Source organism: Pleurodeles waltl, chromosome 1_2 (genome assembly GCF_031143425.1).
Source record: "Pleurodeles waltl isolate 20211129_DDA chromosome 1_2, aPleWal1.hap1.20221129, whole genome shotgun sequence".
Classification (NCBI taxonomy): domain Eukaryota; kingdom Metazoa; phylum Chordata; class Amphibia; order Caudata; family Salamandridae; genus Pleurodeles; species Pleurodeles waltl.
The window spans coordinates 65,845,682-65,872,859 of record NC_090437.1 but is presented as its reverse complement, the minus strand read 5'-3'; the positions used below and the strand labels follow the sequence as shown (position 1 = coordinate 65,872,859).

The 27,178-nt window shown below is 44.4% G+C and overlaps 1 protein-coding gene across 1 annotated transcript in view; it reads right to left on the bottom strand.

Annotated features, from left to right (window-relative positions):
• FRMPD1 (FERM and PDZ domain containing 1) overlaps positions 1–27,178 on the bottom strand; it is a 1,007,848-nt gene that overhangs the window by 431,306 nt on the left and 549,364 nt on the right. The window contains exon 5 of the mRNA XM_069205792.1: positions 3,760–3,805. Coding sequence (XP_069061893.1) covers positions 3,760–3,805 — 46 coding nt within the window. The remainder of the gene's footprint in view (positions 1–3,759; positions 3,806–27,178) is intronic.

The window sequence follows — 27,178 nt, the reverse complement described above, 5'->3', positions numbered from 1 at the left end:
ACACCTGCCTCCCATCCAGATAAGTGTTGTAAGTGAGGAGTTTAAATGCCTGAACACCGCTCTTTGGAGTCTTTAAGCAGTGTGGCAAGAAAACCTTCTTTGCCACTGCCACCCGCCCCATGAGGGACAGTGGAAGTGTGTTCCAGAATTGTATTGACTTGTTCAAACCCTCTAATATTTGGTTAATGCATTGCTGCTTCCTCCTCTTGTCCGTATGTGCCACTCATACCCCCTGATATCAGAAATGGTCCGTTTCCCAGCATAGGGGCAAGATTGGCAACTCAGCAGGGTCCGCCATAGCCAGCAGCCCCAGCAGAAACACCAAGGACTTCTGTTGGTTAGTATGTAAACCTGTAAGCTCTCCAAAGCATCAAGGTACCTCAGGAGCAGCAGTAATGACTAATTTAGGGACCTCAGGTAGAAGAGTGTATTATCTGCATAGAAGGACACCAGATGATTCACCCCCCCCCACTTGAATACCCCACATCACCATTTCCTATCAGATTTGTATGGCCAAGGGTTCCAGTGCTATGACAAAGAGCAGAGGCGATAGCAGCCATCCCTGACGCATACCCCTACGCACTGCCAGAGGAGCCAAGCATAATCTTCCCAGTCTGACCCTGACTGTGGGGTGACCACTGCCAACTCCTCCACCCTGTCCCCACTTTATGCATGGCAGGCATCAGTCTTCTAAGGTTCATCGTTGTATTCCTTCCAAGTATGAACCCGCTCTGATCCGGGTGGATCAAGTGGGTAATCACTGGTCCCAGGCCCAGTGCAAGTACCTTGCACAGGACTTACATGCCGTTATTAATCATTGTGAGCGGAGAATAGGCCAATGGATCAGACCCCTGTGCCCTGAGTTTCAAAACCATGACAATGCTATCCTCCCGCATGGATGGTGGAAGTACTCTCTTCTCCAGCGTCTCCACATATACTTCAAGCATTTGATGTGCTACCTCTGTGTTGTATGTTTGATAGAATTCAGCTGTAAAGCCGTCATTCCAAGGTGCTTTCCCAGTCGGGAGGGATGCTAAACCCAACCGGACCTCCTCTAATGTGAGATCCGCATCTAGTTCCTGTGCCACATCCCTCCGCACTTGTGGGATCTACAGTCCCATCAGATAATTTGCAGTGCACTCCTCAGGGTCAGTTGGGCTAGAATACACCCACTCTAGATGCTCTCTGTATACTTCAAGTATATCTTACTGAGTGAAAGCATCTACCCCTCTAGGTGTTTTAAGATGAAGCAAAGGGGGACTAGGTGTCTCTCGACAAAGGATCCATGCTAAGAGGTGCCCTGACCTGTCTCCCTTCCTATGTAATAGTTGATTATAGGACCTCAGAGTGTAATGCTCAAGTCTGTCTCTAACAGATGTCACCTGTCACATAATTTCAATCTCTATGTCCTGTCTTCACCCACCATTTGGAGGTAAAGCCTGAATGTCCGCCAAGGCCTTTTCCTTATGGAGAAGTTCTGTTGGTAATATCCTTCTCATCCCGCAGAAGAGGCCCACACATGGGCCCTCACCACAGCTTTCATTGCCTCCCATTCCATTTTGAAACTCTGTTTCATAGTCCAGTTTATATTGAGTTATTCCATTAGTGTGTTGGCCACTGCCACCCTGCCCACCTGGTCTTGTAGTATTTTGGACAGGAAGTGCCATGTATAGGGTGACCTAAGACTACCCCTCTACTCAAACAAGCATGTGGCTGATGCATGGCTGGCCTGATGGGTGACGTGTGTTGATTCCCGTACCCTGAGAGCCAGATGTGGAGTCACCAGTATGTGATCTAGTCTGCTAAAAGTTCCATGTGGGGCAGAGTGGCATGTATTCCCATTGTCCTGGGTGAGTGTGCCACCAGATGTCAATGAGCCCCAGTTGTATCATGATTTCTGTCAGCACAGCTGTCATTCTAGGTTTGGTGCACTGAAGGGGAGCAGTTAAAGTCCTCTGCCCAAATCATAGCAGTCCCCTCTGGTCTGTGCAGAGCTTTTCAGGTGGCTGATCCAGCCGCTGCTGACAAGTCGTCTTGTCAAGCGGTAGATCCGGCCTCTCAATCCAATCCGGTTCGAGCAGAGCTTGTCAGGTGGCCAATCCACGGTGGTAACTTGGCCTCACTGCCATTGCATCTGATCCTCCAGAGGTGCTGACAGTTCACTAGGGGGCAATAGAAACCAGCTCTTTCACACACATGGCGACACCAGCATTCTGGTCTCCTTCACAGTTGTCAGCAGGATGCCATTAGCTCAATCCAGGCCAGCAGCACCACATGGGTCCTCACCATGCATGTGCGTCGTAGAAGGCCACAGCAGTCAGTCGTCCTCTGCTGTGCTCGCATGGGTCAGAGCGAACCAGTTGGCCCTTCTAACTTTCTCCCCACTCCCAGCGAGGCTGCTCCATTGCAGGAAATCTTTTAGGTTGCTTCTATCTTCAGGATGTTGTAGGATAATGCGGTTGAGGAGCTGGAGCTCCCTAGAAGTGTGACTCGTCAGCCATCTTGCTAGCCCCCCCCCTAACTGTCAGAAGTATTAAAACATCCTAATACATTGAACATTTCTTTGTCTATTTTCGAGACAACAACAAACATCTTCAAAACTAGTGGAAGGTCTCAAGGTTTATTTCAAGTGCATGTGACAGTACGTGTTTCAAGTTTCCATTCTTTCACCCAATTAAGGATAGATATATACTGAGCAATATTATTTTTATTTCTATGATTGAGGATTAGGCCTATTCCCCTGCACCTCAGAGCCAGAAGAATATCTGTGGATAAACTGTGACTCAACCATATTGTTCCTGGGTCAAACTTTTTATATCAGAACATAAAAACAAAGCTCTTTAAAATGTGTAGGTTCTGTTACCATCCCACCTATCAGGCTTCCTAAGTGTTTAGTTTTTTTCACACTTACAGCACAATTATCAATATATTTGAGTGTTTGGCTCAATGACTATGAATTCTCTTACGCACAAAATGTGTCCGTATGAAAATTCTGTGTGCCCTTTCACTAGTCTCTTCATGGCTGGATGACCATGCTCCTCAGCATGCTTGGGTTTTGCCAGTGTCCCATATGACCCATTCAGCTAGGTTTATGGCACCACCCGGACTTCCCACACATCAATATACTTTCACATTAGCCCTTCTTCCTCGTGCCACCACTCCATTGATTCTCTATCCTGCATATAGCAGTTGTAGGTGGTTATGCCATTGGACTGGATGACATCCTGCCATGAATTGATGCGTTGGGGTGGCTTGTCCATAACATATAAAGGAGAACAGAAGATCTTGACACACGTGTGATTTAAATGCGTACATAATGTTATAACATGTGATCTTTTTGAAGGCCAAATAGATTTCATTAGCATATGCCATAAATTTGTGTTGTGTCGTTACGTGCCCTTTAAGCAGGACTGGCAAAGGTTACTCAGTACTGCACAGGTGTGATATTATGTAATTCTGCACATTTGTGTACAAGTGAGGAAAATATAAACTCATTAAGAGAGTCTAAAATGTTCTTTTCTAGAATTAAGCGCGGTGGACAGCCTTCTCAATGTTCTATTTTACACTGGGGAGTAAAGAATACTTCAAAGGAAAATTCAAATGTCTATATTGACGATATATCTTGTTTTTGTAGGTCGTTCTAAACGCACACATTTGCACATTTTATGTAATGCTTTATGACTAAAGTGTAGAACGTATGCTGATTCCCAGGAGGATCTGCAAATGTGGCAAGAAAGACAAATTCTGACATCAACTTACTGAAGGATATCGAAGTACGGTGATGGGGACAGAGTCTTCCGATTGCCTGCAAACAAGGAAGAAAGTTGTTATTTGCTTATTTGTCAAAATCCCCTTTTTGAAATATAAAATGTAGGCATCCATTTGAAAGAGTAAGGTTGGTAGAGAAGAAACCGTTAATTTTCTTTTGATGTTGAATTCTTTATTTGTAATATTTTGCTCAAAAAAGATAAAGGAAACCATTGTCACTACGCATATTTGATATCCATAACCTTCTGTAGCAAAAAAATACTTTTAGGAATCGCTATTTCAAACTGTCTGCTGATCTTTTCCCTGCTTATTTTATCCCTTATTTTGTGTAGTTTTATATAATTCCTAATAAGTGACAAAAAAATCACAATAAAACGCATAACTAAATAAGCCAAAATAGAATCATTTGAGGTAGGAAAACTGAAGTGGGAACACTGAAATATTCCCTTTGGTTTCCGATCCGAGGCAAATCCTTGTAACTGCCCTGCGTAATGTAAGCGTGGTTCGCTAGCGGGGCAATATAGTAAGCCCTGAATACCGTTAAAAACAAGAAACATCATTTTAAAAGTTAGCTTATCCCTTCACAGTAGTCAGTGAATCATTCTAAGCAACTTGTTATCGGGTGATTTTTTCTGCGAATATAAGGATTCTACGGTTTTTGCGAGCATTGGTCTTGATATGCAATCAATCCTACTTATAGCACATTAACAAATTCTAATCTGGCATTAATCAAAAGTGACAACTAGAGCAGCATGCTTTACCATAGTAAACAAAGGCAGAATTAGCCTCAAGGCTTTCATCACTAAAATAGTGACTTAATTAATACACTATTCTGTGAAATCATGGTTTTACAGCATGATTGAACCCCACCATCTAAATCGGCTTTATTTTTCAATTAGGATTGAGGCTGTTAGGATAACAGGCGTTCCTCCAAAATCTCTAGACCTCGGGAAAGGTAGGCATATTTATCACACTAATCCGCCAGATACAGTTAAACATCATCACCCCAGGAATGAAAACAAATGATAAACTCACCTAACAGATCTAGGATTGGCCTCTTAGAGATATTAAAGACACGGGGTGGTAAAAAAGAACTCGGTGTTACGTTGTATGAGTTCACAACTGGAGCAAAAACAAGTCCTCTTCATTAGCCACTTTTATCTTTTGTCTAAAAACACGAAACTAGGGGCATATTTATACTCTTTGATGCAAAACTGCACCGATGCAGTTTTGCCTCAAAAATTTTAACACCAGCTAACGCCATTTCTTAGAGCCACCCGGGCGTCAAATTTATACTTTGACGCTCCGTGGCGCAAACCACGGGTTAGAGTCATTTTTTTTTACTTTAACCAATGTACCACGTTGTAAAGAAAAACAACGTTGACACAGGGAAAATTACTTTAATCCGGTTTACGACATCGCAAACCCGATACGTGCCATTTTCCCTGCAATACCGTCAAAAAACAGCGCAAACACAGCAGAATGTGCAAAGGAGCCCCAAAATGGATACCAGAAGCAATGAAAGACCCCAGGAAGACTCCAACCAACCAGGAACCAGCCAGGAGGACCCACACAAGACCCAGGTGAGGGAGAAGAAGAAAAGAAAGTGTTGGTTCAGTGCAGAGGAGCAGGAAATACTGGTGAAAAAGGTGACGGAACACCAGCATCAACTTTTTGTCACGTAAAAATTGCCAACTGGGAGGAGAGAGGCAATTTGGCAACAAATTGTCAACAAGATAAATAGTGTGGCAGAAGTACGGAGAACAGTCATTGAGTGCAAGAAACGCTGGCATGACTGCAAGCGCAGGACCAAGGAAAAAATGTCAAGGAACAGGAAGGCAGCACTGCAGACTGGAGGTGGGAGTCCAGCACTGCAGGAGGCCCTGGACCACATGGAGTAGATGGTGGCAGCCATCATCCCAGAGTAGATCGTCACAGGGATTCAAGGACAGGACAGCGCAGACTACCAGAAAACCACACAGATGCAGGGTAAGTTGCATGGGGGACACAAATGCCTAAATGTTAACTGTAAGCAGGGGGGGACATACCTACTACACAATGCATGTCAGCCATGATAATCAGGTAGTGGAAAGGGCAAAGGGGCACAACACAGGTGCATGGGCTGTGCAGGGGAAACCAGGGGCACAGCACAACACTACACCAACAACCTTTGCATGGGGTTACTCTGCCATGCCAAGGCATTCCAGGAGTATAGGTCACAACGTAAAACTGGCCTGCTGTCACACGACAGCTGGTATTGTCGCTACATGAACTAGAGCTCAATTACCAGTCTCAGGCCATATCCGCAAGTGGTCTTTACCATTGACAATAGTTGCCACTACCACCTGTGCAGTATGTGCTGGTCAAGTAGCTAATATAGCCTTAGAACCCGCCGTAGCGGGCTCTACCAGCTATTAAAGGCCCGCTCCCCGCGTTAAATGCCCGAGCCGAAGGCGAGGGCATTTAACGAGGGAGAGGGACTTTAATAGCCGGTAGAGCCCGCTGCGGCGGGTTCTAAGGCTATTAGAACATTCTGCCACTCAGGGCAGAATGTTCTATTAAAAAAAAAAAGGTTCACGGAGCCCGAGGGGATTAAAATCCCCTCGGGCTCCGTCAGGCTTTGTTCACAGCTGTTGCTGTGAACAAAGCGAACATTGGAATGTTGGCGCTGCGGGCTTTTACCGGCCAGTAAAAGCCCGCAGCACTCCATTGTTTTCAATGGAGCTAGCAACATTCCAATGTTCTAATGGCAGTTACATGCCCATGGATCAAACACACCCAAAATAGAGGGTTCAGGATGACGACATTATCAATCCCCTGTAATTCCTAAAAAAGTGCAAATCCTGTCAAATGCTCATGTCTATAGGTGCAATAAACATCAGGTATTGTCACTTACATTATGAAGTACACAGCAGTAATGTCATACCCATGCTGCACATTTCAGGGTCTACCCCGTGCCTGTGTTACAATAGCTGCAATGCCACCTTGCAACATCCCAACTGGCATACTGCTAAGACAATAGCATTGAGGGGGAGCACATATGTGTCTAGCTAGTGAAACACACCCGCACAGTCGTAAGAGGAAATGGAATACTGCCAGGACCATCACTGCAATCCAATGTAGCACACATTCCCCAACATCAACATTACACACTACCAATGCTGACACCTGTATCGTGCCATGCCAGTGCTATACATAGTATATGCTATATCTCAGCAACATATAGGTGGATGTGAAATATCTGAGACTGGGTCAGTCCCAGATTGTTAAGTGTGGTGCAAGTGGCATCAGAACGCCCACAGCCAATGCAAGGCCTCACCATGATAATGGAAGTAGACGGAGGGTTGAGTAGGACAATAAGGTGGCAACATACAATTTGGACAGAACCTACACCTAGAGGATGTGACGCAGACAAGTCCGCAAACTGCCCACACTGCATGTGACATGCAGGTGGGACATAGGCCTGGGAGAATGCTAATCTTAATGACAGGAATAATGAACAGGAACCAAGATTACATTGTTCCACTATTAGGAAGTCAGTAACATCACATTACAAATGCCACAACACAGACACACTAATTGTACAATATCTCATTGCAGAGACGATGGCTCTTCTGGGGATATGGCTGTCCTGGACTTCCCTGATGAAATGGATGATGAGCTGACAAACATTAGCCAGCAGACCCTCCAAGATGTCCTTGAAACCCTCCAGACCCCACCTTCAGTTGCAAGGAGGAGCACAGAAGTAGCAGCCATCACAGAGGAACCACCCACCACCCCAATAGTATGACCTGCCAGCTCCAACCCAGCTGAGGACTCTGAGGTCACTGATACCACCTTTGAGAGGACAATAGTGGGAGTACAGCAGGAGCTGGCCAAGGAGGTGCGGGTGGGGATGCAAAATATGGCAGCCAGCCTTGAGGGGATGCGCACATGCATGATGTCATCTGCAGAACAGGCAGCAGCCATGCAAGCGCTACAATCCATCCTGCAAGGACTACAACAATGTGTAAGGGAATTCACCACAGCAGTAAGGGAGTTGCCACAACACCTGGAATCCCAAACATTTCACTGCGTGCATGAATGCAATCATGACCCCCTCACGGCCAACCTGGCTGCCTACCACAGTGATGTAGCTGCTATACTCAAGAACCAGCAGCTCCCCCTTGCTGCAGTAATGCCCTTAATAGCCCCACAGTTGGCAGCTACCGGGAATTCTGACTCCACGTCTTCAAACACTGAAGTGTGTGTTGCCCCTTCAAACCCACCACCACCATGGGCAGAGGAGACGACACACACATCACAAGATGAAGACGTGGAACAGATCACCTTCATCCATAGGAGTACCCAGTAGCACAAGTCCATGCCAAATGGGCACTGATTTCCTAGGTCATGTGCTTGTTAACATGCTAGTCTTGCTACAGTTGGTAACATGCACTGTTCTCCAGCACACTGTTTACCTTGACACTATGCTCTGTGATTGTCTCTCACTACCTCATTGGCAATTCATGTTCCTCTGCACTGTATGACACTTCACCCCAGAATGTCTAATGACATGTCCCATTGCACTTGTGTGGCATCACAATAGAAGGCGTCACCTTAATGGACTCACAATCCTGGACTATGTAATTATTCCACTACAACACTTTAAAATAAATAGCACTTACACAACCACTTTGTCTCTGTGTAATGTGACACATCAACTGTGTAGGAGATTAGTGATGTATGTCACATGTTAATGGCCATAGAATCTCAATACAACTGCGTTGAAAGATTGTGGGCTGATAACTATGCACTGGGGTCTGGATTGTATCATCATCTGTGCTTCCTGAGGCTTATTTCTGAAATGAAATTAAAACAAACAGTATAATGCTGTGTAGGACAGAAAAAGTTTGCTTCAAGGTATGTATAAGCTGAAACTCAATGTGGCCAACTTTCCCTTCAAGACAATCTTTATGTATGTATTGTATTGTATTGTATTGTACTGTATTGTAATAGTATTTATAGAGAGCTCATTACCCCTGACGAGGCGCCCAAGCGCTTTTCGGCAAGTAGCACGCTACTCCGAAACCCAAACGGAATTAGTGGTGGATTAGTATAGGGAAATACGAGTGCAGTTTTAGTATTATTATGAGTTCATTTGAGCCGCGGATATGTGACTTTGTTAGTTGGACTGACTGGAGTAATGGAGGGGTGGAAGAGAGAAGAATCCAGAAATGTTAATTGAGAGTTTATGGTAATAGAATTTAGGCTTGGGATGAGTAAAGGGGAGGGGTGGATGAAAGAGGGAAGAGTCTGTGGAAAAGGTTAGGGAGATCATAGTAGCAGGAGGGGTTTTGGATGAGTTAACTGTGAGATAAATGAGGGAGAATTTAGTAGGGTTGTTTGGGAGAACATGGTAGCAAAGTGAGGTTTGGGTGAGTTAGATGTGCAAGAGGAGGGAGGAACTTAGGCAGGGTTATTTAGGAGATCAAAGTAGTAGAATGGATTTGGGATGAGTCAGAGTGGGAATGGAGGATAGATAAATTTGCTTGTCTGCTATTCTTTTTAATTCTTGGCAGTATAGCAAGCACACAAGGTTTTGGACTCATTGGGACACAAGTGGCCACAAATTCATGAATGGAGAGGATCTGAATCCAACACTGCTATGTTATCCTGCAACCCATGACCATACCACAGAAATTGCCTTGGGAGCCCTGCAGAACAGGCAAAATGTGTGCTGAGGTTCAACAAATGCCACATAGATACAGACTTATACGAATTTTCAAATGAAATCTGAAAGTTTAGCCAACTTCATGCGTTTCTCTTAAAAAAGGCTTTATTCAGACGGGAGAAAGTATCAAACTGAAGCACCATTCCCGTTGTTCTAAGAAAGACTACTGGAGAAAAAAAAAAAAAAAATCTCCCAAGCCTGTTTAGGGAACTTTAATTTCAATGGAGGCAGAAATCCAGAGGGCTCTCCAACACTAAAACTGCAATTGAAAATCCCACAGCTACAGTCCGATCACAAAATGAGGTTACTGTGAGCATGAAGTCTATGGTGGTGCTTATTGCTATTGAGTGGTTTAGTACACTTATGTTAACACACTACAAATTAATCCCAGCTTGGCGATGGGAAAAAATTCAAGTATGTGAATTTCTAAAAGATCCAGGGGCTTGTTTAAAATCCCCTTGCGCCGCTGGTGCACCATTTTTTTATATTGGAAATAAATGAGAACCGGCGGCGCAAGGTGCTAATAAATAAGCTTCCCCAATGTGGGAGAAGCTGGCTTTTTCACCCACTGCTAATGTGGTGCCCTTGGCACCTTGTTTGACTACTTAGCAGCCACTACTGGATCGAAGAAGTTGTGCCAATAGTAAGCAGATATTGTGCAGAAGCCTAAGGAATGGTAGTGCTAGGGGCCGATTCCAAAGTTTGGTTCCGTGACTAATATATAAGGCAGACTGAAATATGGATTATACATCTAGCAATTAATCATTTTTAAAATGATCATTTGCTCTTTCATGATTCTAATTTATCCAGATTTCAAAGGCTATAATATTAAACATGTTTTAGAAAACCCTTGCGCTTTATCAAAAGTATTTTGTTTTTCAAACAAACAAACTAGGAGCTATACACTGTAACCAAATACAACAAATAAACATTTTTCCGCAAAAAGCAATCTTCAGTGTTCTCAACTGTACTGCCTATTTGTAAAATGGCCAATACATTTTTTTAATTATACAATTTTAATTATTGCGTCTTTATGTTTCACATCAACCTCTCCGTCATTACCTCCTTTTCGAGCAGAGACCAACTGATCTGTAGGAGCAAAATGGAACTTGGTGGGAAGAAACTCATCTGCAATGCAATGGGTCTTGCATTCGTTCAACTTAGAGCTATTAGCGTTGTAAAGTCCTAACCGGACTTTTATTGCCACATAAAATGAAAATGAAAAGTAATACAGTTTTACATAAGCGAGCCGAGGGCCACCATGAGCAAGAAGGAGACACCCAAAAGGAAACAGAAATTTGCTCACACTCAAACCTATCAGCAAAAGTGCAATTATCTATGTAACAGGGTTGATGTCATGCAAAGTGCTTAACTACTGCCCAAGAGAGATGGCGCTGCGTAGGAAATGGGCGTGCCAATGCTTTTGAGCTGTATCTTGACATTTCTAGACTCAATCCTCACAAAAACTACTTAGATCTCAAATGTGGATAGCCATATTCCTTGGGGATTCTTTCATGAACTCACTATTGTTTGAAGAAACATGAAAAATGCCAACTGAAAGGACCAAAGGGGTCTCTAGTTTATATCTCTGCCAACCCCTCCCACCACACCATTACAATAGATCTACAAATCAATTGTTTTTCCCCACATTCACCACAAACTAGAGAAGGGTACATGCTTGGCTTCAATCAGCCCTGTTAAATTAAAATAAATAATAAAAAAAATAGTTACTGTCCCAAATTATCTTCAAGTGCTATTCATGTTGACTAGATTCACTAGTCTTGTGGTAGTTTTTCACAAGAGCACTTAGAAAGGTTTAAAGATAACAGAACTAAATTAAGTTTATAACCTTTTTTTGACAATTGGGAAACTTTATTCTTCATGATGCTCATCTACTTTATTCTTAAAAGATCCCACATATGTTTATATTTTAAGATTTTGTACGACTTCTACAGACTTGAAGACAGATTTCAGACACTGTTGAACAAGGAGGACCGCTATAGTTTACCGCAGAGGCTCTTCTCAACTATTGCACACTCTCCAATTAGAATGATATTTCAATTGTGAAGAGAAACATACCTTAAACCATTTGCTTACTGAAGGCACGTTTGCAATAGTATTCAGTGTCTCTGCAGGGTTTGGCAGATGTTTGTCAGTTCAAAAAAGGCACACAATGACTACTGCACTGCAGATTGAGAGATCATGTGTCAAGTATACTCCAGTACTAGGTCATGTGCTTACCTCCAGAGTTAACTGTGATGCCAAGCAGAATCAGGGGAACACCCTATTAGGAGGAGCCTGAACAACGTGCATTATGACTTTTCACAGTGGAGTTGCATGCTCTGGTACAACAAATCATACAGCTGCTATGCAGAGAAAGGAGCATACTCCTGCTGTCTTTTTTATCAGCGTGAAGAAAAAACAAAGAGGGTTATGAACATGCCAAAGACAGAAGCTCCAAGTGTCTATCCCAAGATGAGGCTGCTCTGGATAGATGGCTTCTGAAGCCAAAGTAAAGTGGAAGTAAGACACATTAAAAAAGCTGTCAATATGAGCCTCGGCAATTGTCTCCATTGGTCACCTGAAACTGACAAAAAACATGGGTCTGGCGTACCCAAAGGGGGTGGGCAGCTGGTAGGCTCTTGTTAACTTTTTATTCTAGTCATTCATTATGAACTACACACAATTCTGAAATAAGGCAAGAGATTAAAGTAATTATTGTAGGAATTCAAGAAAGAAAGTGAAAGAAATACCTTATCATATTCACCGTCCGATTCTTCTCCCTCTATATATTCTACATTTTCCCTTTCATCAAATCATCCTCCGTACTTTCATCACACACACTCACACACCATACAGCAGGAATGGAGGTTTACGGATGTATGGACAAATATGTAACCTGGGAGGTCAATGTAAGAAATGATAGGTGTGATTTATGTATACAATACTACATAAGATTATAACATCACTCAGCTTATCAGGGTTCACATGAACATCAGGCTGCATGCAGACGTACCACAGTGCCCAAGATTCCAAATCAGGACTCAAACGATGACAGATTTAAAAACACTTCCAAACTTCACAACACATTGGGAACCATAGTAACCTTGAGTGGTGGGTGCAATGGATGGCAGATGCATTAAGAAGTAGCTTTGGTGTAGCTGCCAATGTGACAGCACATAAGGAATTGGAAATAATCATATCAATAATGGGATTCGGATGCAGGATGGAACACAAATGCAAACACTAAATTGACACTGTTCACCCATGCCAAGGCCCTGATCCCCAAGCATATGACACATACTGTAAAGGACTACCTTAAACTTTATTTACCAGTAGGGGAAACTCCTTAACTAACCTAACCTGTCTTAACTACACATTACCCACAACTGGCCCTAACTACCCTAAGCTAAACTTACCTATCACATTTAACTAAACACTCTAAACATCTACCCTCCACCCCCTTATATGACGGGACACATGTAGGACAACATATACTAAACTAAACACATCCTAACTTATCCAAAACAAATATATATTTTTTGGTAATTTTTAAAAAATATTTTTTATTTATTTTTGTATTTTTGTATTTTTATACACATAATCCCCAACATCATCCGCCACCCACCACCCACACAAAAAACATGTAATAATATAACCCCCTCCACCCTCCCAACCCACTTATACTAACTAAACTAACAGCCTACTCTAACCTAACACTAAGCCCCCTAAACCCACTAAAGATAAGAACCAGGAAAGATGAGGGAGGGGAGGGAATCATGGGTGAGGATCCATTATTTACAAATTGGCTATCTGCAGGATTTTTCTGATACCTCGCAGTCTCCTTCTATTGCGGGACATCTCCTGCTGCAGCCTGTCCATCCTGCACAACATCCGTTCCATGTCCCGTCTCATGTTCTGAAATTCAACATTGTCTATCACAGCAGCTGGGGTTGTCTGTGTTCCACTTGTTGATGGTACTGCTGGTGCCGGTGCCATGCTTGGAGGAGGAGGTGCAGGAGCTGCTGCCTGTTGGCCTGGAGCAGGTGAGGTTGAGGGACCTGCAACAGTGGCTGTCATCCTTTGGGTGACTGTGGTCTGAGCTGTAGTGGTGGTGGTGGCTGTTGTGGGCAAGGCTGGCCCCCCTTGGGCAAATGCCCTCCAGACCCCCTGTGGCTCTCTCATGGCGATACCGGCATGCCATATTGCGGAACCCAGACTCCACATCTAGTATGTGGCAGTAACGCATTGCCCACCTCTGGAATTCCCTGAGCTCATGGGCATTCATGTTGGCAGCTGTAAAAATAGAGAAAGACAGACATTAGTGACATAATTATGTGATGCATCTACAGATGATATTGTAACACTTCCTCAAAAATAGCTGATACAGTCCAAATCACAGTACAGATCATAGAATGTCCCTGAGGAATGACAGGCCAACGCCACATTGTCAGGCCAACTAACGACTATCTTCTGGAAGACAATCAAGGTCCACAAGACCTGTGATTTGTAAATGGAATTGCCTGGACGGTATGCAGTTGCTAATCATGAGGGGGCATCCGAGGTTGGAACAAACAAATGAATGTTTGAATTACATGTCTGTCTTCTACACTGGGATCCTCACACCTAGGTACACATATTTCCTAACCCTAACCCTGTGCTTCAGGGGGGATGGACATGCAACACATACTTTCAAACATCAAGGACAGCCAGGAAGCTTTGGACAGCAGCCCATGGGTTTAGTCAGTCCACCACTGGCAAGGAGGGCTGCCAACTAGGATTGACTCAAACATTGGACAATCACATCCACATTTATGTTTCTAATTGCGGACAATTGTCAACATGATTTGATCTCACTGATACCTTTCCAAAAACAAGGACATAGATGGAAGCACCCATCTGGGCTTGAGCTGCATGCACACCTATGACATGTCACTCAAGTGCCACATAAACGGACCACAACATGTGGAGCTAGATGCTGCTAGGAAGTCAAACATACAGTCCTACATGTTCATTAATTAACAGGGATGCTCAAGTCTGTGAGTAAGACTTCAGCATTACTGGTCTGTGTGAATCAGGGTATGACTTGCTGACTAAATTATGAAACTGGCCACCTCCAAATTAATCATTGGCATACATGTTGCAAAAATTCACCCTGTTCACCTGCCCATGCCTATAGAGCAGCACTCGACTCTCCGCCACAGAATGTCCAACTCAAACATGGAACAAAATGGCAACCTCCAGTCAAGTCACATATCAGATCATGTGCCAGCACATCATACCTTGCAATGAGTCCAACACACAGGAGTCAATCACACAACAGCTGCAAACACAACACTGGACAAACATATCAACACTTACTGTATATGTCTGGGTCTGCAAAAATCGAGCAACTTCACCAATTGTGTAGGGGCCTGGTCCACCTGTAAAAACATGGAAGGGTGAAATGTGCTCAATGTCTGCTCCCTGTAAAAAAACTGGATAAAAAAATTACTGTGTGTGGCATTTTATATGATAGTGCAGCACATCAGGCATGTAGACACACCAACAGACATACTACTGCAAACATGCATTGACACTGTCACTCCAGTGAGTGATAGACACACATATGTACACATGCACTGGCCCTAACAATCATATGTTGCCAAACATGATTACTCAATTTAGTGCAGAATTATTTCTAGAGGGTTCTCCATTTCATCATTTGTTATTATGAGAGACATGCAAAGCCACATTCCTGGTGCACTGCAATACCAGTGACTCAGGTATTGTGGCTTGTGCATCAAGGGACAATGAGTTACTCTGTGATGCTCATGTGGGTTGAGTTTAGTTCTGGAATTATTGTGCTTTCAATGGTCCATTATATGCGTGCCTGTGTTGTATGTAGGTTACATATCCCACATTGGCAGTGTACCCAGAGCCGTATATGCCACCTATGACACCATGATGGCAGGGATCCTGTGTGTTACTTGATGACAATGTAACGCTAAACATGGGTTGACCATTTATCTAAATCAAAACATCTAACAAATATATACTGACATTGTCTATTTTGATCATCCGTGACAGAATGCATGGGCACAGGTGTAGTCATGTGTTACTCTGGGGCCTGTGTATCTATATCAGGTATTGTAGATCACAGTTTGCCACATTCATTAGCTTCCATTTGCCAAGTTGGGTGATCTGTGGTTATACAACTGAACTGACACTGTCCCCTAATTGAAACATGATTTAGCAAATGTCCTACTTCTGCAATCTTGATGACATAGGTCTATATTTGTATGCACCTTGGGAATGGTGGCACTCACAGGAATGCTGGCCTGCTGATCTTAGTACACAACCATGTCTGTGATAGCCTTCATACTGAGAAGTTAACAATTGTACATATGCTGCACTAGATCAGCAGGGGTGTCCCAAACTTAAACTAGCAAACTATTTTGTGACTTTAAATGTATGATGCAAGCAGTCAGTGGTCCCTTGTATAACATCATGCAAATAAATATTTTCTGACCATGCATTCACAAAGTTCAGGGATCCCATGATGACCCATTAACTTTAGAAAATTGTTTGGCTATAAAGTGACACAGATGGCAAATGTACCAGCTCTGTACCAGCAATTGTGGCCAGGGCAATTATGTTGTTGGGCTATGCTACCCAATAATAGGAATTCTACGCCTACTCCGAAAAGACACAAGAGGAACCTGTGCACTGCTACTGCAATCTGGTAGAATCTGGGCACAATTACGTTTGGCCATGTGAAAGATTATCTGTCCAGACGTAAACAATCAATCAATCAATCAATCATTTCATTTATATAGCGCACTATGTACCCGTCAGGGTTTCGAGGCGCTGGGGGGGGTGGGTGAGCTGTAAGCGGTCGAAAAGCCAGGTCTTGAGGAGTCTCCTGAAGGTGAGGAGGTCCTGGGTCTGGCGTAGTGAGGTGGGGAGAGAGTTCCAGGTTTTGGCGGCGAGGAAGGAGAAGGATCTGCCGCCGGAGGTCTTGCGCTGGATCCTGGGGACGATGGCGAGGGCGAGATTGGCAGAGCGGAGTTGACGAGTGGGGACGTAAAAGTTGAGTCTGGAGTTGAGGTAGGTAGGTCCGGTGTTGTGTAGAGCCTTGTGAGCGTGGGTGAGGAGTTTAAAGGTGATCCTCTTGTCCACGGGGAGCCAGTGGAGGTCCTTCAGGTGAGGGGAGATGTGACATCGGCGGGGTATGTCGAGGATCAGGCGGGCGGATGCATTTTGGATACGCTGGAGTCGTTTGATGTCTTTTGTTGGGATGCCAGTGTAGAGTGCGTTGCCGTAGTCAAGTCTGCTACTGACGAGGGCTTGGGTCACCGTCTTTCTGGTTCCTGTTGGGATCCACTTGAAAATTCTGCGGAGCATTCGAAGGGTGTTGAAGCAGGAAGAGGAGACGGCGCTGACCTGTTTGGACATGATGAGGGCGGAGTCCAGGATGAAGCCAAGGTTTCTTGCGTGGCTGGCTGGGGTGGGTGGGGGTCCGAAGTCAGTGGGCCACCAGGAGTCGTTCCATGCCGAAGGGGTGCGCCCGAGGATGAGGACTTCCGTCTTGTCGGAGTTGAGCTTCAGGCGGCTGTCGTTCATCCACTCGGCGATGGCTTTTAGTCCCTCGTGGAGGTTGGTTTTGGCGGTGAGTGGGTCTTTGGTCAGGGAGAGGACGAGCTGTGTGTCATCGGCGTAGGAGATGATGCTGAGGTGATGTTGGCGGGCCAGTTTGACGAGGGGGGCCATGTAGACGTTGAACAACGTAGGGCTGAGGGAGGAGCCTTGGGGGACGCCGCAGATGAGGTTGGTGGCTTTGGAGCGGAAAGGGGAGAGTCGGACTCTCTGGGTTCTGTCGGAGAGGAAGGATGAGATCCATTTGAGGGCTTTATCTTGGATGCCGGCTTCATGGAGGCGGGTCAGTAGGGTGCGGTGGCAGACTGTGTCAAAAGCGGCTGATAGGTCGAGGAGGATGAGGGCCGAGGTTTCGCCGTTGTCCATTTGAGTTCTGATGTCATCTGTGGCGGCGAGGAGTGCAGTCACGGTGCTGTGGTTTCGTCTGAATCCGGATTGAGAGGGGTCTAGGATGGAGTTGTCTTCGAGGAAGTGGGCGAGCTGTGAGTTGACGATCTTCTCGATGACTTTTGCTGGGAAAGGGAGGAGAGAGATCGGTCGGAAGTTTTTGAGATCGTTGGGGTCAGCCTTGGGTTTCTTGAGGAGGGGTTGGATTTCTGCGTGTTTCCAGCTGTCTGGGAAGGTGGAGGAGTCGAAGGAGAGGTTGATGATCTTGTGGAGTTTGGGGGCGATGGTGGCGTTGGCTTTGTTGAACACGTGATGTGGGCATGGGTCCGTGGGGGAGCCTGAGTGGATGGTGTTCATGGTTGTTATTGTTTCGGTGTCGTCCACGTGGGTCCAGGTGGTGAGGCGGCAGGCGTCTGTGGAGATGTCAGGGGTGGGGTCTGGCGGCGGAGTGGCGTTGAAGCTGTCGTGGATAGTTGTGATTTTCTGGTGGAAGAAGGTGGAGAGGTCGTCGCAGAGTTTCTGGGAGGGCGGGATGTCGTTGGAGTTGGCGTTGGGGTTTGAGAGTTCCTTCACGATGCCGAAGAGTTCTTTGCAGTCGTGGGCGTTGTTGTTGATGCGTTCAGTGAAGTGGGCGCACTTGGCGACTCGGATCCGTTGGTGGTGTTCACACAGAAACAATAATCTTAGGGCCAGATGTTATTGTTTTTTTTTATGTGAAACGTTTGCTTCATTTGTTTACGCTACAGCTATGGAAAGTAGCACAATTTGATTTAGATATTATCAAGTGTGCATTACATTGGCATCCATAATTAATTTAAATGCTGCACAAGCCAAGTCGAAATATCAGCCTAAGACATTAACAGAGGTTAGGAAGATAAAAGATTTGGGAACGACTTTGGTTACTTGCATAGCATCTCGTTCCTGGTACACTCACAGGCCCTGAATAACACTTTTGTTTGTAGCGCATTACCATCATCTATTGACGTAAAAGCAGCACGTATTAACAAGATAAAGTTGTCTTATGTAAGTTTGTGCAGCTTTTGCATCACCAAATGACGGTAATGTGTAGAAAAAATAGTATTCATCAGGGCCACAGTTTGTTCAACTTGCATTACACATGTCCACAAACACTGCATGCAGCATGTCACAAAATCTGCTACTGTCCCTACAGAGCATTTAACTGTACACATAAGTCTAATTTGTACTCACCAACAGGGCCACCAATCACCACACCCAGGTGGTCCAGCAGGTCTTGCTACCTGGCCACCAGGTCAGCGCAGCGATGTTTCAGTTTATGGTTGTTGCCACCAGCCTCCAACATCAGGGGGAGGAAGTGGCACACCTGCCAAATAAAAACCCCCAGCTCCTCCTCACCCATTCTCCCCAGACGTGGCCTTCCCAACATATCAGAAATAATAGGGATAGGAAAGGGTAAAGAGAGAAACACAGGGAAAGGAGGTATGGAAAGGAAAATTAAAGAACCCACAAACAGCCCAACAATACCCCAACTAACAATACCCATTAACACACTCCCAACAGTACAAAGACAAATCTCAACTCAAAAAATGACAAAAACACACTTACACTGATTTACACAGACAAATACAAAAACAACATATGACAATGAAAATGGCACACAGGAGACAAAAGCACAATATTGATAGACACAACTCTATACACAGCCACACAGTCTAGAAGAATCACAGTCTGCAAAGTGAAAGTGAAAGTACACCCACTGTACCATTTCTGTAAATAGGATATCCTAATGCATCACTTCCTGTCTCAAATGCGGTGCGTTTTATTGTGATGCGTGAAATTTTATGACGCTTACGGGCTTTGCGTCAATATTTTTTGACGCATATGCTTGAAAATTCCCCCGCATTCAAGGATCAATATTTTTTTAATGGATAACAGATTTCATGGGGTGCAGTGTTGGAATTAACGCTAGGGACCAATGGATGTATAATGGGTGTCAGCTGCATTTTTTAACGCATATGCATCATATTTTGACGCATACGTGTCTTTTTTGATGCATTTGCGTCAAAATATCTATCTATAACTGTGTTTGTGTCATTTTTCTTTTTTTAACATACATTAAGGCTATAACTATACAATGATAGGTTGTTATGACCTGCTGTGTGTGTTTTAGTGTTTGGGCACATGTGGCAGACCACACTACTGCGGATCATAATACTCATGGTGTGCTGGATTAGCTCTCTTAACTGACGCAACAGCAGCACAAACTTTTGGAATAAAATTGGTATTTCCTAGTTTGAGCAGGTGTTGCATCAATAGAGTATAGCAAGGCTACGCAAGTTAAAAAATTCACTAATGGCCTGTGTGTTTATGTCTGTGAATTGCCTATTTCAATTGTTGTTGTGCCTCTCTGTGAATGTCACAAGAAGTGTTTTGCATAATGTGCTTGTATGAATGTGTTGTAATTGTGGATAACCATCAGATGCCATTCATTGAGGTACATCAGTCATGCTATGTGTTGGTTATATCTGTTGCGTCTTATGCTGTGTGAACTTCTCTGAATTTGGGGACAAAACATCTCCCATGATAAACTATACACAGGATAGATAGAGGACGGTTGATAATGGCAATGTCTGAAATATAACCCATCACATGTAATGAAATGTTGCATACCACTTCATGTCACTTGCGTGTATACTACCCATGAGTCAGGCATTTGAACATGCTAGGTAGGTACAGTGTTTGTGACACAGAGTCCCAAATCCAATCCAAAAATGTTTTGGTACACCACAGTTTGACTACTATAAATGACCTATGTTTCTCCTGTGGCTGTGGAGAACCAGCAGACCATTCTGCATGTGTTCACATATTTCCAGTGGTTCATTGCACAAAGGTGTCCAGTTCAAGTGTGTGGCCATGTGTACCCTGTGTCAGTATTGGCCTCCATGATGTCATAGTTACGTGCAGGTCTAGTCATGAGTTTGTGGAGCCATTCCCTCAATTAACAGAGTATCCTTCAAAGCAGATTTGCCCTAAAACCAAAGATCAACATGGTGATAGCCCAGCTATGGCACTGCAGAACTTTATTAAGGCTGACGACAGGGCAACCTTGGTGTGCTCAAAAACTTAATGGATGAGTAATAGGTAACAGGCAGCTTTCATCACAACATGTGTACACAGAGTGGTTTTGAAAATTCCCACTGCAACAGGGAACATCAGTGCCTCTGTGCTAATTAATCTTACAGCTAGTCACCATGCGAGCACCATCAAAAGATGGTGGCAGAAGTGATTCTGTGTGTGGAATGTCAGGGCACTAACATGTTTTGTCCTCACATACACATTGGCAAGCCTTGTTTGTTGTGCTGGAGGCACCGTACCTAATCCATGCATACAGCCATAGCACACTGTCACTGTTTGGCAAACATAATTACAGGCAAGACCAGACAAGGGATGGGGGCTGGATTAGGCCATTTGAATACATGTCCCAGAACTGATTGCGATGAGTAACATGATTAAAATATACTATCTATTTGAGGATTCATTGTAGACCTACCACACACAATAACCCATGAGGCAAGAGAGGGCATGGAAAGCAACTATGGGACAAATGTAGCCACAGGGAACCTCTATGTTGAACGCAAAACCTGGAACCAGTCTGGCTACCAGGATGCAGGCTCTCTCAGGAACATACATGAACAAGGCAAATATACAGTGAGCAGACTCAGACTGGGACAAGCAGGAACAACATTGTGGGAACTAAAAACAGTTTGTGCTGTGGTCTACAACGTTACACAATCCCCCAAGGGCTCTGGTACAGAAGTGATTTGTATGCCAATGCACAACAAGGAAATTCTGAAGGGCAGGTTCAAATGGCTGGTCTGCATGGTAGTGCTCGCAGGTATGTGCATCTTCAGGTCTCTCACAAGTCATGGAGTTGAGAATCAAGTTCAAAGGGCCAAGTGGACCTTTCACATGGGAAGCAATGGACAGCTGAAGACATGTCTTAAAGACTACCAGGCAGTGTGTTATTTGACATGAAGTCCATGCAGACTGATGAACTATGACTATGGCATGCCATCCTAAAGTGTGAAGCACACAGGAGTCAGAATGGGAGTCTAGCAGAGGAATCTCAGGGTACAGATAGTCCATTTACAGGGCCCCCTAGAGAAGGGTGGGGAGAGACTTAAAACATGGCAGTGGCAGGACTTATAACCTGGGATGGACTGCGCAGGGCATGTTTTTTGAGCAATGCTTGTCATACTTGGGACACTCGTGCTATCCATTTTCAGCTTAGATGGACTTCTTGTCACACATGCTCCTTGCAGAGATAGCTGATGTCGCACTTACTGCTGTTAAGGGTCTGGTCATACATTCCTGTAACTAATGCAATGGCACAGGTCAAAATGATCTTGCAGACCATTTCAGGTGAATATAGGAGGCTGCCTCCAGTGATGTTGAGACACCTGAATCTGGACATCAGGATGCCAAAAGTCCTCTCAACTATGGTGCGTGTCCAATGATGTGCCTCATTATAGGCACTCTCCGCTGCTGTGCTTTGGGTTGGCAAATGGGGTCTTGATCCATGGCTGGATCCCGTAACCCTGATCAGCTGAAAGAGAAAATGAGGGTAAATATTTGGTTGTTGTTTGCACCTTGATTATCACTTTGCATGGCAGTTATCTTGTGTCGTCTGTGACTCATCTCTGTTTGTGGTATTGTGTGGGATTCTAGGCTTCTTTCTGCATTGGGTTGTTTAACTATCAAAACTGGGGTTTGGCTGATTGACCTGATGTCAGTGATATATTTCTAGACTTGCAGTTCATTGTGTGTCTCCTATGCATTATGTCATGTGAAAGAAGTGTCCATGTGCCTTCTCTGGAGGTGACATGATACTTCCACACACACAATCGATTCCACTGCGGTGGAAACACGGTTGCACCATATGGGCTGAACATTACATCAAATTAGACATATGTAATTACATTTGAAATGCAACAGTGAGACCCTATGATTTGGCTAGGTGACAATGTACAACACATTTCCATAAGTTGGCAGCACTGAAGTGTTCACAATTGACAATGCACAATTATCCCATGTGTTACAAGTTCTATGCAAACCTATTTTTGTGCCCTCACCGAGTTGGCTCATGTGCAAACATGTACCTACACTACTGAACCTGCTCCTGGTAAGCTGGCTAACTTGGTTGTGGGGGTGAAGGTTTTAGTGTCAGAAGGTCCATATGCCTGTACATCTGTTATGTATATGTGTAATTGTCTCAATCCGTATGTGTAGCAGTGTGCACTTTGCATTAGTGCCACATCCACATGTTTTCATAGCACAGTCCACTTCCTTATTGCTAGCGGGCAATGTCACCCCACGAGTGATGTGAGATGTTGGTACTGCCTCAATGATTCCATGTCACCTTCATTAGAGTCAGCATCATCATGCTATGTGTCTCACGGTGTTTGACCTGCAGTGAAACACATTACACACCCCTTACACAGTACGTATTGCTTGGAAGGGTGTGTGATTGAGTGTTATTGATGTGATATTGGAAGATTCATCTTCCAAGTTGGACTGCCAGTTAAGGCCATATAATTGTCACTGTGTGGCTTTAAATTGGTCCCTTGTGGCTCTGGACTGGCATCTGTTGTTATTTGCATCTGTCATTTGTCCATAGGTGTGTATCCCATTGGGTCAGGATATCAAACATGACTACCAGTGTCACACCTCAGTGTCTTCCTGGCCACGTGTCAATGTAGTGGTGTATGTGTTGTGTGTCCTACAGGGTTGATGTGCTGTGTGTATATTACTAGGTTTCTGTACTTACCAACAAGTAGGCCATTGCCATATCGTCCATCCTGGAAGTGCTGATTGATAGTGCTGTGGCGGAAGATGAATGAATCATGTACACTCCCAGGATACTTTCCCACGATGTTGGTGATCAATCCACGGTGATCCACAATGGCCTGCACATTGATGGAGTGTGTGTGCTTCCTGTTGCAGTATTGATGCTCGGTTGCAGCAAGTGGCACAATCTGTACATGTGTGGCGTCAATGGCACCAAGCATGTGCGGGAAGCCATTGATTTGGTCTCCTGCTGCTTCTGCTGTGTGTTGGGGAAGCTGATGTGGTGGGGTGTGAGGGAGATGATGGCATCCAGTACCTTGGGAAGGAAGGCAGAGAATGAGGGATGTGAGATCCCAGCAACCAGGGTAGCAGTGGTTTGAAAAGAGCCACTTGCCAACATGTGCAGGACAGCTAGCAGCTTGGTCTCTGGTGGAATGATGTGGGGTGTCTGCAAGCTGGGTGCCAACTGTGCCTCAATGTGGCGCAGCAGCTGCTGTATGGCTTGCCAGTTTAGTCTGTACCTCTGGATGATGTCATGCTCCCTGAGGCCCTGAAGGGTTGTCCTGGTCCTGAATATCCTCTCCTGTCTTCGGCGTTGCCTTTGGGGTCCCTGTTGGTGTGGTGGAAGCTGCTGCTGTTGCTCCTGTGCTCTGCATCTTCATGCACGCCAGATGAATAGCACCTCCATGTCTTCCTTTTTGTGCTCTGATGTTGCTTCTGTGTGTTTTCCTTAAGTAGTGGTGTGTTTGCTCCATTTTAACACCTGCCCTGACCCAGGCGTTAAATTTTGGCTCAAATTGTGATTTGCGTCATTTTCCGTGCATCATTTTTGTGCGGTTGGATAAATATGGCGCACAGGTGTTTAAGTCTTTTTTTGGACGGGAACGCCTACCTTGCATCTCATTAACGCAAGGCGGTTTCACGCATCCAGAAAATGACGCACACCAGGATATTTTGACGTTAGGCAGGTCTAGAGTGAAAGTATAAATATGGGGTTAGCGTTGCATCGAATTTGCGTAAAAAAAATTACACAAATCCGGCGCAAACTGATTATAAATATGGGCCCTAATTCGAAGTCGTGCCTCATAACTCTACCCAAACCTCTTGAACCATTATTCAGTTTTCACTCCAGACTATGTAAAAGATCTGCCTTACAGTCAGCGTAGAGGAGCGGAAGCTGAATATTTTAATTCACAGGAATTGTTGTCTGTCGGATGAGAAGAAAAACAATCATGGCAGGGCTGTGGGCAGAAGCCAACGCAGGATGAGAAATTCTTGAGGAGGGTTAGCTGTTTTTCAGTGTTGGACACTTCTGATATGATGCCCTAGGAGGCATTGGTCTCCCTTGTCTCTATTTGCAATATATAATTAACAATGCTTTGTTGCTGTTTCAGAAGTACAGTTCTCTGGAGTTCTCAAAGAAGCTTAGATTTCATCAGAACTGGCTGTTTGCAATTGTTCCTTGTGCCCCCAAAATAGGTTGTATGTGTGTGCTTCTGCTCCTGTTCCTGCACCCACACTACTTGCACCTTTTACAATCATACTCATACTCCTTGCCTTGCTTGCATCCTTCTGGAGTACTGGATTAACTATTGTTGGTAGCTGACTATCATGACCTCTTCTGGGGACCACAAGGCAAGCAAGGGCTACTGGACCATAACTATGGTGGTTGAGATTGGTTGTCACTGGTGTCTGCTCTACTATGCCTCTCCAAGCTGGGCCAAGTACACCCCTTCCGTACATGATTCTCAGAGGAATAAGGGCAAGGAGTCAAAGGCTTCTCATGGAGGTAGTGAGGAAATCACAGGCTCGGAAATAAAGCAGTCAAACAAGCAACTTAACTCACTGACCAGCCCAGTGCTTGTCTTATTAAAATAGAAATGCTTAATTGCACAGCAAATAAAATATGGCACATACCAATGGGGGTTCAGCTACAATGTTTTACACACTACAAGCCTATTGAGTTCTAGCAGCAATGGAAATTATCACAGGCAAGAAGCAGGCACATGGGTGAGCTCACAAGTGGACTGTGTGAGCAACTGCTCCGTTCAATAACCCATAGGTCAATTCATATCATATCTTGATCAAAAGGAGTTCTTGATCCCAATTGCTAATCCTGTCGTTCATTATGTAGATTCAGGCCTCGTGTTACCATCTCACATGGATGCGGTCCAGAACAGGGGTTAGTGGTGCACCCTTTACAGTCACAAAGTCGGCCAGTGGGTGTAGAATCATGGGCCAATGCCCCACCTCTTAGTTCTTGATGGAAGTTGCAGAACAACACAGCAGTCCCCTACAGCAGTCACTCATTTTCAGCAAATGTGGCCCACATGTCAATGGGGTTCTCCTCTATATCAATGTTTTCAAGCCTTATAGGGCTTTCAGCATGTCAAGCGCAATGGCAAAACAGGTCCCTCTGCTATCACTGTGGTGATACCAGATAGTACCTTGTAGTTTAGGTTTGGCCATGCTTTATGTATTCTGTTACAAAAACATGCTTGGGAAGCTGGAAGACTCATCATAGCTCAGGTTGGCTCTGGCTATAGTTAGCATTAGCAAGCCCACTCTTTAGGGTGCCTACAGAGAACTGTCTTCCTTGGTCAAGAAAAGTTTGGAACTGGAACCAAGTAGGATTATTTGGGTCCCACTGTTATGTAGCCATTTTAGTTACAGCATCATACATGTTATTTTAGCAAACTAAGCCTGACGCTGTGCACTTTAACCTAGATATATTTTATTTAGCTTTGTTTTTATTATTTTAACAATAGCCACATTTGCGGACTTGTTTTATTTTCTCTATCTAGCTGTTCTTTGCCTAGGCCAGCACTGCATTCTTCAACAAGACATTTCCTTCACTCTGTGCTTTTCTCAAGGCTGCAGTAAGATAGGTTGCCGGCAAAAGTGGTACGCTTTGTCTCTAATGTTCACAGAAACATACACACTCTTACATGGGGATCCTTTCTTGGAACATAAGCTCTTTTATTATAAAAACACTACTTTGACCCATGTACGTTAGAAGGAGATTCCAGCTAGATAACCATGACTGTATGTTAGTTTCTGAATGCTTTGCTGCAGCTCCTTGTGTAGACTACAGGCCTCTTGCTCAGGTATGAGGGATGATGTTTTCCCGGGGGAAGAATTAGAGCTTAACATGCTGTGCTCTAACATAGCCTACGTAGGAACAATTCTTAGCGATTTAAGTGACAATATGGTAACGTTATTTTTATGTTTCACTCCTTTTGTCACAATTTTAATCCTGTAATGCTTCGTCGTCCTAGTTATTGCAATACATGCTTTATTATCTAAGATGCAGTTACTTCAATAAAACCTTATTGAACTATACTCTGCCTCTGACTGTCCTTACATATATGAGACTAATGTAACTGAAAGAAACAGATGCAAATCAGTCTTGACCCTCCAGCCCGAACGGCCAGGCCAGGTCTTCCCTGGACCAGAACCAAGCATCCTGGGACTGGTTTCAGGGTATCACCCTTTATCAGCCAGGCTAGCTTGAATCTGGTTGGCAGTCAGGTTACCCCCTGTCCAAGCAAGGACCCCACTCTAGTCAGGATAAGTCACACACAATCCAAATGATCCTGTGCCCACTCTCTGGTTGCTTGGCACTGAGCAGTCAGGCTTAACTTAGAAGGCAATGTGTAAAGTATTTGTGCAATAAATCATGCAATAACACAGTAGAATGCCACAAAAATACTATTTATCTGGATAAATGTAGGTCAAAACAATTAGGATGCAATGAGAATATGTGAGATATCACTGTGAAAAATGATATAAAGTGTCTTTAGTCTCTTAAAAGCAATAAATGTTTCTTGCGAGCACAAAGTACCT